The following is a 12,707-nucleotide window of genomic DNA, read 5'->3' as shown; positions in this document are numbered from 1 at the left end:
GGGAATTAGTAGATTTATTTTAAGCAACATGTACTTGTAATGTTAATTAAAGAGACCAGGGAAAACACTATACTGTAATAAGTTATATGCATTACAAATTGTAATTGATACAGAACTATTTCAGACTGATTATTACAAAATCATTACATACCAGAGAAACCAATATGAAGCAGAGCTCTCTTTTATTACTATCTCACTGAGGGTAGCAATAAGGGAAATGAAAAGAAATTCAAACCTTACTAATTTTATATTTTCAGAGCAGATACAAAGTAATGCTAGGAAGGCCACTGAGCAATAGTTTCCTAAACCAGTTCAGGAGCACCCATACTAAACCACCCTACTTACCTACCCATTCCCAGCACTGCGCAACCTCAGCAGGGAAAGGTGAAGGCAGATAAAAGACAGAAGGTGAGCAATGTGCTTCTGAGCAGATATCATTGCTGAATGTCTGCACAGTGATTGACTACAGGGACACAACTGAGAACTTTGTAAACTCTAGAGATTGGGGAGAGCTCAGGGTCCAGTGATGGAAGTGATGGACAGATCAAGGATATGAGAAGCTGCTTTCAGACCTATTTCTGTATGCAGTAGTGCATGCAATAGCTGTACTCTTAAGAACTTAAAACCATAGGTTTGGAGATTTCTAGTTCTATAGCATCTCAATATGCAACCTGTATTACAATAACGTATTGTTTTAGTAGAGGAGAAAGACTTATACTGGCACAGTACAATTATAGCAGCCGCTCTAATCTGGTTTTATCATTAGCCTACTGAAATAACCATGTCTGCCCACTGCATTTTTAAGGCTGAAAGGCACAGATATGGTTCAACTGTTGACTCTGCATTTGCCAGAAGAAAAAAAAATCCAGAATTTATACCATAAATACAGAAATTTGGGTTTCCATCTCCCCCAGCTGTAGAACTGGCGGTTGAACAGAGCTGTTTGCCATCGCATGTGAAAGGGAGAGATGCTCAGGCCATATGTCAGCAGCCAGTCTTCATATGATGCCTTCAGAGAGCTGGATGACTGCAAAACAATGGAAAATCAGCTGGACCAAAAATTCCAGGAAGATTCTGTAACGTGACCAAGCAGTTAATGTGATCTGTTTTAATGTAACCAAGCAGTAAATGTGATCTGTTAATATAAAAACAGATGTATCCCTTCAGGTAAATGTCCTACACATTCTTTATATTTTGACCTATAGGTAGGTATGACACATAATATGAAAAAGTTATGCCACTGTTTTGATGTCATTTGTAACAGTTCTAGGTTTGTGAGAGTGATCCAGTGTTATATGACAAACAAGATCTTATGTCATCTTTCCTAGTGTTAAATCACTTCTAGTTCTACTGTCCAGGTAGAAGGCTAAAGACTGTTGATGGTATTCTTTGAATGAGCAATTATATTCCAATCAACATTTTAAAGACTACAATAATGGAAAACACTTATTTTGTCTTCAGCTGAAAAAACTGTTTCTAACACTGGTGAGATATGGCTCAGTATTGCAGATACCCATTAGTAAGGGTAAAAATGAGGTCTACTTTTCAAACACAAAGACTCTGAAATATTTGATCATGCTAAAAAAAGAAACACAAGGAATTATCAACTCATATTGCAATGGTGATTCACTATGGTAACTTCCCAGCATTTCAATATACTTCTAGTACTTCCAAAGATGTCTCTTGATGAGAAATGTGACTTCTAAACTATACGATTAATACTTACCTGCAGTATTAGCTGCTCTTATAGACCAATAGGCATGGTTTTTTGCAATTGCTACTTCATACTATATAACACTTGCATTCTCAACAGGCTTTAGTCACCTGCTTCATGGAAATTTTCATCAGAAATCCAGTAGAAGGAATGCTTTCCTTGGAGGTGAAAGAGGAACTCATAGCTCAGGAAAAGCACACAAGAGGCTTGAGCCTCCTGACTTTGGGCAGTTCCCAAGGCAGAAGTGTCTCTGACATAATCCAGACAAATCCTTGGAGCCGTCTGAACTGCAACATTGTTCCCAGGGTTCCCTACAAGCAGCAGCACCTACTGAAGACATCTGGAATGTGTAGTTCACAACAGGCTTCCTTCTCCTCCCCCAGGAGGAACTTCACAAGTTTCTGGCTGTTGTCTGTGGTTCTTTAAACAAATTTAGAACTTGCCAGGTTCCTTGCTTTTCTCCTGCCCTGCCACAGTGGTGGTGGTGGGTTAGGATCTCATTTTGCAGAACTATGTTAACAGCTTTTCTCATTTTGTCAAATTAATTAAAACTTGAACACTAAAAGTTTATTTCAAGCAACAAATTTCCTAGGACATGAGATTCATTTACCCGGGTCATTGTTCATGTATCACCTACTACACCATTTATCCTTTCTGCCTATATATTTCTGTGTCATTTCCTTCTTCTTCATCCTATTGATTTCAGCCACATTTTTGTTCAGTCAATTGAGGACACCAACAGAAATTTTCATTGTAATGCTTTCCCTAATCAACACTGCTCACTCCCTATGACACCATTACGTTTAGTGTCCACAATCAGATCAGCATTTGCTAACCCAGCTTTTTAAACTTTAATGGAAAAGATCACAAAAATGATTACACTTGTACTACATAAGCCAAGGAAACAAAGAAAAAGACCTCCTCGCATAATCTACCAGATAATTAAAACAGAAATATATATGTCATTAAATACCTCTGATATGAGAAACTGTCTTTTGGGAATTAAGAAAACACATCCTATTCATTCACATAGAGTCCAAAAAAACCCCCAACAACCTAAAACATTATTATAATAGATGTAGTCAGATACATTAATTTGGAACTTGAAAATGTTTTCCTTTTATCACATGCAAACCCCACATTTTTTCCCTAGAAATGCCACAAATCCTTCCCTTTGAATTAATTCCAATGACATCACAGCCTCAATGTAGTAGCAAGACATAAATAAGTATGAAGTTGTCCATGAGAAATATGGAGTCACTGACCATGCATCTGCCAAATGGGGAAAAAAAAGGTGCCAAAAATTTTTGTTTCACATTTTCCTCACAAGTTGTGTAAACAGTATTTATGATCACTAAAAGACTGCATCCCCTTGCAAAATATATTAAAAAGCTCTATGCAAACTTTTGCTCCTTCTGTGCTGATCGCAGTAGGACCCTCACATTCCACACGGAGCCTCGTGCCCTGGCGTGCTTAATTTCAAACTCCCTTCACACGGGCTTTGGCTCTGCTTCTCCAAGTCGAGATCTGTGTTCTTTGTTATACTAATTTTACTATAAAAGCAATACCTTTTTTATTTATGCAAGCCTTCAAAATAATGAATGTCTGCTAAATACTCCAGGAGCTCCATAAATATCTGCCAGCAAGCAGGAGTCCTTAACATTCTTCTTTGCTGACAAAACCTGTTCAAGACCTTTGAATCATTTCAGCTTCCTGACCTTAAAAGCTGAGAGCTAACCTTGGCTAAATGTGTCTAATGCATCCTTTATTTCTCATAGCAGAAGGAGGGACAACCTTCTACCCTTCACTCATTCCTGATCCTTCAGGCAGAATGAAATATGATAATTTAGGATGTTGGGGAGAAGGAAAGTAGGGATCTGTCTGATTCCCTTTTGTTGGATGATCATGCAAGGTAAAGTGCTCCTGTATTACTCTTCACTCATGCTCTGAACGTCCTTTCGCTGTAATTAAATTGCAAGTGATTTGAGGTTTAAGCACCTTTGCTACAGTTGCTAGCAGCCTTGTGAGGTTGTGAACATGGCAGATTTACAGTACCAGCAGTAAAACAAGCAACCCTGAGCTTCCTAATTATAAATCTGGTTATTTAACCCAAATTCTATTTTGATTGTGGTGCTCACAGCGAAGCTTATCACTGAGATGCCCACATGTGATCTACCAGCAAGTTCACTAAAATCCAACAGCTTCCACACACTTCCTGACTTTAAATAACCTTCGTCAACTTTTAGTTAAAAGACCAAAGTTCAAATTTATCCCCTGGACTTTCATGCTGACTATAGAATTCCAGGCATTCCCCCTTCTTTTTGCAATATAAATCAGGCACTAAGTTGGCCCCAAGTGGGGTTTTTTTCCCTCCCTCTACCAGAGGCTGTAACAAGAAAACCAGTGTCACTCCTTCCTTACAAAAGAGAATGATTTTATGGTCTAATGCAAAAAGAGATTTTCAGAACTCTGAGATGCAAACGGTCTCAGCATCTCAGCACAAGTTCTGCCTGAGCTCAGTTCTTGCTTTATACCCTAAATTCTTCACCAGACACAAAGTTGCTGCCAAAAGAAAAGTAGCCTCCTGGCTGACCTTCCTGCTGTATCTCAGAGCGTGTTCTTCTGGCATCTGCCAATGCCACTTTTTTTTCAAATACCTAATATAGAATTTCTGTAATAAAATTTGAAAAATCTTCAGGTAGATGACTGTATTTGTTATTGTCATTATGTACAGAGTGATATTTTGCAATTAACGGCTCTCATCATTTACTGAGCTACACTCGCTTTCCAATTTGCTGCAGGGGGAGCCATTTGCTTTTCAAAGTTTTCTCTGCACCTAAAATTTCTTGTATTTCTTCCTATATTTTACAGGAGTGACAACATGAATATTTTGTACTTTGATATCACTAGGCTCTTTCTGCCTTGGCAGAAACAGATGCAGCTCCTGGACTGTAACATTCAGAATGAGAATTACAGATCAAATCTTTCTTTTAATTTTCCCTCCTATTTAACCAGCATACAGCCTACTCTGCAATTTCAATCATCTCTTAGAAATCATACCTCTGGAGCTTTAAAAAAACACCCCACAACACTTTATGAAACTTGTGCAATGCACAAACACATCCTAGATAAAATGAATACTGTCTTGGTGTATTTTCCCTTCAAGCCTTTCCCCCCTCCCTCAGGAGGAAAAGGACAAGTCTCGTAATACTCTCTGAAAATTAAAGTTTATTTATTTTAAAGTTATTTGTATCGAGCTGTGTCTCATCGTATTTTTTTCAATAAAACTACGAACATTAAAAAATGATGCATTAATTCTTACATTTTTTAGAAAAATCATTATAAAACACATCCTCTACACACATAAAACATGTACTCTGCAAAGCAAACTTCTAAATTAAAGTCGCATTTTTACTAATACTTTAAACTCCAGAGAGCACATTGAAATGGCCACAGAACTGCTTAAGCAGTAGATTAAAAGCTAGGTCCTTTAACGTGGATCGAAGCCTCTGTAGCCGCCGTGGAGGCGTTTTCAACCGAGCGATGGGCGGAAGCAAAGCCCGGCCTCCCTGGGCCCGGCTTTGGGGCCAGGAGGCTCCTCTGGGGGGAAGGAAGCCCTCAGCAGCCCGGGAAAGCGCGGCAGGCCCGGGCGGGGCGGCGGCTCCTCCGCTCAGGGGAGCGGGGCCCGCGGGCCGCCCGGGGCTGTCGGAAGGGGGGGGAAGGCGGGCCGGGGCACGGGCCTGCCGCTGCGTCCTCCCGGCCCTGCGCCCCCAACCCTCACCTTGAGCAGCGTGTCCGCCAGGTACACGGCGCACCAGCCGCCCAGCACGCACACGACCACCGAGATCGGGATCATCGCCGCGGCCGCGCCTCATGCGGGCGGCCCCCGGAACAAAAACCGCCCGGAACTTTTCTCCAGCCAGCTGCGGTGCCCGGGCGGACGTTTCCGGGTGGTGCGTCGAGCCGAGGGCAGGTGGCGGAGTGACGTCACGGCCCGGGGGAGCGCTGGGGTTCCTTAGTGCGGGGCGCGTGCGCAGTGAGGGGCGGGGCGGGACATGGGCGGGGCTTGGCGGGCTGAGGGGCGGGGCGGGGGCTGCGGGGCGGGGGCTGAGGGGCGGGGGGGGGGCTGAGGGGCGGGGCGGGGGCTGAGGGCGGCCTGAGAGTGCAGCCTTTCCACCGCCGTTGGCGGTATTTGTGCCATTTGTCTACTCCTGAAAGCGATGTCATGCAGGAGACTAAAAGTGATTTGCGGTGGCGAGATTAAAGCGAGTTGTGTAAGCGCTTCAGTGAGGAGGGAGCAATAGGATTCCCTTTAAGCGCTGACGTTCTTCCAGAAATTTAACACTGACGTCATGGCACGGGAAGATGGTTCCATGAGGCTCGCTGTAAGATTGACTTTCAGGCACTCTGGCCACTGTGTGTCCTTACCAGCCCGGTGCCAGTATCGGTTCTCCGGCTGTGCCTCGGTCGGTCCCGCCCCTCCTCCTGGGTGTGTGTCGTTGTTCCCAGAAGTGGGATGTGTTGTGAGGTCACTGAGCTTAAGAGTTGATCTCTCAGGGTTTCTCTTAAAAACTTCCACTCACAGCTTGAACACTAAAAGCAAGCAATTACAAGGTTTGGCAAAGGTTAAAGGAAAGTGTTTATTTGCCTGCGCAAACGATGCAAATTGAACTGCCCCTTCCCCCTCCCGTCCCTTTCCCTTCTCCCTGTGAAAAAAATGCGGTATGATGTCCTCGGTTTTCTCGTAAGATTCTTTAGCAATCGGGACAGCGGCAGTGGGAGACCTCTCTACAGTTTGAATCAAGAGAGCAGTGGGAGAGCCCTTCTGCAGTTTGTGGCTTCCAGTCTACCTTTTCCTACGTGCTTCAAATAAACTTTGTTCTTTCATTGGCTTATGAGAAATGACTCAGAAGGTCATCTCTCTCCTGAAGAGGCTTATTCCGTCCATCTTTTGTCTCTGATCAGTCTGTGGGTTCATGGACCATTCTGTGAAAACCTGGTACTGTCAATAGGAGAAGGGTTCATAAAACCAACCACAGCCTTTCTTTTTCGCACAGAAAGCTTTGTAGAAGTCGTGTTGGTGTTTTTAAAGATGTACAAGCTCCTGTCCCTTGAATAAAAAACTGCATCAATACTTCCCTTTCCTAGAATTTAAGTGTTTTTAATGCTGTTTTTCAGCCATCTTTACAGATTTGTCAGCTCGCTCTTTGTTCCGTATATGCTGCTTCATCCTGTTCTTCCCAGAATGGGTGCTGTGAGTTTTACCTTATGCTACCAGCAGGAAGAACTTCTCAGCTTTGAACTCCTCGGCTCCTTTCAGCTACCTCTCTTTTCACTGACCACATGGCGTTGCTGAGGGGTACAAGGGTCTGTAGCCCAGGTTAGATCAGCAAGTGAGGGGAGATAGTGCTGGCCAATCTCTCATCATTGGCACTTGTGGACATAGAGTGGGAAGTGAACTGGTCATGCAGGCTGGGCTGGCTTTCACTTGTTCTCTGTTTGCCTAATTCCTTTGTCTTTCCTATCAATTCAGGGATGGTTCCCCCCTTCCCCCACCTTTAGATTTTCCATCATCCTTACACCCCTTCCCTTTGATGGGAGCTCTTCACGTTGATCGATGCCTTTTGAGAACTTCGGAAAGAATATCATTCTGACATAAAACTGGAGAATTACAGGAAGTGTATCCAGCCCTCCATGCAACGAAATTTGAGTTTGTGCACTGACATACACAACTTTGAGATGTCCCCAGCATTTAAAAGGAATCATAAACAGAGTCCCAGAATAATCAGATCTGATAATGATATTTCTGCAGTGGTTCCCAATCTAGGAAGTTCAATTGCAATCATTGAAAAATTATGCAAATATGGCTTATTCTACGCCTTATTGGTTGAAAACTCAAGCATTTAATATAAATATACAGAATTTAAACTGTGGTCATCTTTGGAAGGAATGGAGGCAAATTGTATTCAAACAGCTGAGAACACGAATACTTTTACTAATGGTGAAATAAAGCAAACTAAAATGGGCATGTTTAAATGAACAAGTTGATAAACAGGTTTTGTAACATTATTGTATTTTTACTTATATATTCACTTAGTATACCATAAAAATACAGACTTGAATTTTATTGAGTTGTCATAGAAATTGGAAGTGCAACTAAAAAGGAATGAAAATGAAAATGAAAATATAGTCTGTACTTTATTGTTTGACAGTTTATCACAAGAAAACAAGAACAAAAATAAAAGTTTTCTAGAATGCAGAAGATAGATATTCTGAGTGAACTGCCAGCCCCACTGTTCTGACTTGTGTAACTTGAGCAGGTGTTTTGCCCCTGGCAGAAAGGCAAAGCTTATCCTTGTTCCCATGGAATTAAACTGTTGTGGACTGTAAAGTGTTACAGAGAGTGATTGCATTTTGAAAGTTACATTTTTCAGAATTAAAGATTTCCACTTCAAAATTGTTCAGGAGGTAGTACAGGTACTGATACATGTTTTACCACGTCTTGGTTTTACTTACAGTCAGATATTAAGCTAAGATAGTGACCAAAGCAAAATGCCATGCAGTAATCCAATTAGCGCCCAGTATCCACACACTGTTACAGAGCAGTGTAACTATCGGAGTTTTAGGAGTCACACATGGGGTGTGTGTTAAGGGGGGGACATGAGTGGATCTCAAAAGTATCAAAGAATGTTAGAAAATGATAAACATCAATCATCATGCAAGAGTACATAAGTCCATGCAAAAAGTTTAGACAGAAAAAAAATGCTCTCGTAAACATAATACTACTGATTAAATTTAATTTATCAACTGAATACCGAACAGAATCTGTTAATACATTAAGATATTAATTCAGTTAGAGATTTAATATCACAGGCATCTTTTTTTAGACAAATATGTTTATCTTAAGATTAATTATCAATATGTCTAATAATTAATTTCTCTTCAACTTTGACCTGTTATTAAAGTAGATATGTGAGTATTCAGATATTACCATAGTGTACACATTGCAAAATAAAAGTAAAACTAGTCTTAACAACATTTTCAAAACCTCTGATGTTAGAGGGCTTTGCAGGGCTTCAGGGAAATTTTACAGAATTGCAGTTTATCACAATCTCGGACCTAAGATCAGCTAAGATGTTGATTTTGTTGAGGAGAGGTTGTAAATTTTGCCAGTTCAAAGACACTACAATCAGAACCTGACTTGATTGAATAAGTGTTTAAGCCTTGGGGAAACCAAATGGCTTTTCAGATATGTTCTGAGTAGTCTGCATCACTAGATTGTTGGGCACAGAAATGGGCTAAGCAGAGGAAAGGAGGATGGAATAAAATGTGATTCTGCAAATGTTTGTGTGCCAATGTAACTTAAAACGAAGGGGTGCTCTAATGGAATATGTGAATATTTATAGAATGAGCCTTCAAGCCTAGCTGAGAATTTAAGTAGGATGCATGAAAGAAGAAATTGATGGGTAAAGATAAAATAGATGGTCCATTAAGCACTTCTGCAGGTGAGGAGATTGCTTCTGGAGGGAATAAAAAGATCAGAGTAAAGAAGAAATCGAGAAACAAGAGGAGACATACAGAGACTGGCATACTACAGAGGTGTAGATAGCATTGGTTGTAAAGGTCTGAAAGACAAATATGTTTTCATTACCTTACTAATATTACAAAAAAAATCTCAGCATAGGGGACCAATTCAGATAATAGGAATTATCGAGACATATGTGTATCATTTAAAATGAACCCAAACAAGAAAATTAAAAAAAAACCCCTTTCATTCTTGCTGTGCCTAAAAAAGAAAAGAGCAGAATGTTACACAATTTTATTGTTTTTGGGTTTTTTATGTTCCAATTACAGTATAAAAGAGTCTTGCTTTATTTAAACAGAAATGAGGTCAAAATATTCTGGGAAGGTTCAGGGTTTGTTTGCAGTATTTAACCTGGTTACCAAAAATACTTGCTGGAAAGATGGGATTTTGATTCTTAAAGCAAATTAAGTTTGTTCTTAAGTCACTGTTCATTGAAAATGTAAAGAAAAAGCACACGTGTTCGTAGAAATATGCCTTTACTGCATTATTCTGCAACAAATAGTAGTTGTATGTGCTTTTTCACCAATTGTTTCACAGTGTTGACCTATTGCAAAAAAAATTACAGGTTTTTCTTAATTGCTACCAATTTGCAGCATTTACTCACCTGTCATAATTCTAGTAGGCACATCACCTGAAAGAATGGCCTCCGAAGCTGTTGCACTCCAAGGAGAATTGAGTGTCAGACTTTAAAGAAAAGCAAAGGAAATGGAGAAATGTGTCTTGAATACTATTCTAGAATACAGTTCTATAAGAATATTAGTTTCAGGCTTCACTCATTTTAGATGATAGTCTTGCTTGCTTATCTGTTGGGCTTGAGGAAAAACATGGAACATCTACTCCCAAACAGCTATTCAGCATTATTTCCTATGTTGGGATCACTTTATAACTTTAAAAGTCTGTCCATGAAAAAGAGTTAACCTAAACTCCAGTTAAGAAAGGGCTCAATCCATGAAAAAGAGCACACAAGGAAAACTAATGCTGAACAATTTCGCTGGTTTGTTGTGTTTTTTTTAAATTTAAATTACCTGTGAAGTCCCTCTGTATATGATATCTTATTTTACAGCAGAATGCAAAAAATATAGAATAGTTTAAGTCTAACAGGTATTGTTTTATGCTTACTGTAACCTGAAGTAAATGCACATGATAGCATTAGACCTGTCGAGTTTAAACCCCAAAACTTGTAAGGCAGCTTTGAACGCTAGGGAAGGAAGTGCACTTAACCTGAGTAAGTCAAAGTGAGGTAACAGTTTGGAGGAGACAAAGTAGTCTGTAGCTCATTATTTAATGGCTGTTAAAGCCCAAAGCATTTCCATTCACAGAATCATAGAATGGTTTGGGTTGGAAGGGACATTAAAGATCATCTAGTTCCTGCCCCCATGGGCAGGGACAACTTTCACTAGACCAGGATGCTCAGAGCCCCTTCCAACCTGGATTGCCTATGCATATTTGGTATTTGGCTGTTCTGAGCAATTGGAACGTCTTGCACAGGATGAACTGTTGAGGATATCACTGTAACTGTCTGCCTGGACTGTACAGATGGCTGAAGCAGCTCTTGAATTGCTCCTGAATTGCTTCATCATGCAGCATAGCAGTCAATTAAGCCAGCACTGGTTTTGTTCTGCCTCAAGGACAAGGGAGAGCAGCTTCATGATTGCATAGCCCCTCCATACAGGGGATAAACTAATTTTAACTGGTGTCCCAGTACTACAAATCTCCTCTGCCCCTTGTCAGCCAGTGCACCTGTGAACTATCCATGACAAAACAGTTCTGCCTTACATAGATCACTTTATGTTAGGAGCCTGAGCTAAGAACATTTCCTTTCTTTCTAATAAAAATAAATAATCAGTTTATCTTTATACTTGTCAGAGTATAAAGATAATGGCCAGCACCTCACTGATGGTGGGCACAGGAAACACAGCACAGCCTACAGTTCTCAAAAGTCATTTCCAAGACAGATGATTTTCAAGCATCAGTTTTAAGTCCAGATCTCAAGAACTGAACTGTGCTTCAAAGGGACTGTGTTGCACAGCCAGAGGAGACAGAGTGAAACAGCTTAATATAGTTTCTTTTGCCAGACTTGTTATTATTCCTGTATAGAAGATATTGCCTGTCCACAACTCTAATTCATATGGGTGTAAAGTAAACTGTGAAGATTTTAAAAACTACTTTGTCTAATTTCCAAAGATAAACTGTTTATATACTTTTTGATCCTTGAGATTTGATACTGTATCAGAAAACATCATTTCCTGATGGAGCAGCTGGAGGATTTTACTGGTCTTTCTGTGCCAACACTGAATTCTTTTGGCAATTTGTCTCTGAACATCTACAATATTTGTATGGCAGGAGACCACAGATGATTGAAAAATGTTCCTGTAGCAGATATGATTCAATAAAAATAAGGTTTGATATGGAACATGTTTGACTACTGGATAGATAAATATGACTAGTAGATTTATTCATATCTTCACCATGGAAAGCATTCATTCCTAATTGCCTTATTTTTCACAACATTGGAGGTATGAGAAGATAAATATTTTTTCCTTATGACTCATGGGAACTAAGATATGTGTCCTGATATTGATTCAAACTTTAAAAATCTTCCTACCAATGGTTTAACAATCTTCATGTTTTATTTTCTGTACAGCAGATACAAACCAAAGATAGCAACTGATCAATCTCACATGATGCAGCAGATTGGTGCAGCTGTCCTTGAGTTTGGTCATTTTTTCTCTTAAGACGTTCATTTCTTTATAAAGTCCTTGAAATTCTGCTTCCTCCATTGCCTCATCTCCCTTGTTCTGGATGCGTCTTTCTACCACAGATGCTTCATGTCTTAACCATGTCTTTCTTTCCTGTTAATATGCCATTTAGATGAGGAATCAGATTAATTTAGTCATTGTTCTCTTAGTTACAGATCAGATGATTGTGCTCACAGCAGGACCATAGCTGCATGTGAGTAGATTACCTGCACAACTGCAGTTTTGTTTCAAGCTTTATTACAAGAGAGAAATAAATTACTTTCTGTGGTGCTGAGTCCCTACATCCTCTGGTATGTCTGTTCTTAGTTCTTATGCATCTTTGGGTCAAATTGATGCAACAGCAAAATTCCTCACTGCATATCAGGTAAGGTCTTAATCTGAAGTCAAGAGCTAATAGTGTGCAGCTGATGTGATAATTGATAGGGATGGCCATCATCAAAATAAGAGTGTGATGGGATTGAAAAAGATAGTAGATGCTTATTTGAACTATCCTGACTTGTGAAAACAATGAGTAGCCTTTCTGCTCAAAATTTCACCAATGATTTAGTCAGTTCCTATTTTGTTGAACTTGTTTGCCAAGAACAATATCAGATGGTACAGTGTCATGTTTTTTGTATCTTTTCCAAACAATGCTGAATCATTATAGCAG

General features: G+C 40.1%; 1 protein-coding gene across 6 annotated transcripts in view; it reads right to left on the bottom strand.

The window, feature by feature from the left end:
• The window catches only part of MBTPS2 (membrane bound transcription factor peptidase, site 2), a 63,114-nt gene that overhangs the window by 34,114 nt on the left and 16,293 nt on the right, over positions 1–12,707 (bottom strand). For 4 of the 6 annotated variants that reach the window (XR_003535085.1, XM_027688905.1, XM_027688906.1 and 1 more), the window contains exons 1-2: positions 5,496–5,662; positions 879–1,027 (exon numbers count right to left, since the gene is read on the bottom strand). Coding sequence is in view for 5 of the 6 variants with exons in the window: in XM_027688905.1 (XP_027544706.1) it covers positions 879–1,027; positions 5,496–5,570 (224 nt within the window). In the remaining variant the exon portion in view is untranslated. Of the gene's footprint in view, positions 1–878; positions 1,028–5,173; positions 5,389–5,495; positions 5,663–12,707 lie in introns of those variants that run through there. The other 2 variants (XM_027688907.1, XM_027688908.1) reach the window with 2 other exon arrangements.

The sequence above is a fragment of the Neopelma chrysocephalum genome, unplaced genomic scaffold, assembly GCF_003984885.1.
Source record: "Neopelma chrysocephalum unplaced genomic scaffold, ASM398488v2 Primary Assembly neopelma1_76, whole genome shotgun sequence".
NCBI lineage: Eukaryota > Metazoa > Chordata > Aves > Passeriformes > Pipridae > Neopelma > Neopelma chrysocephalum.
This window is presented reverse-complemented; position numbering and strand designations above follow the sequence as displayed.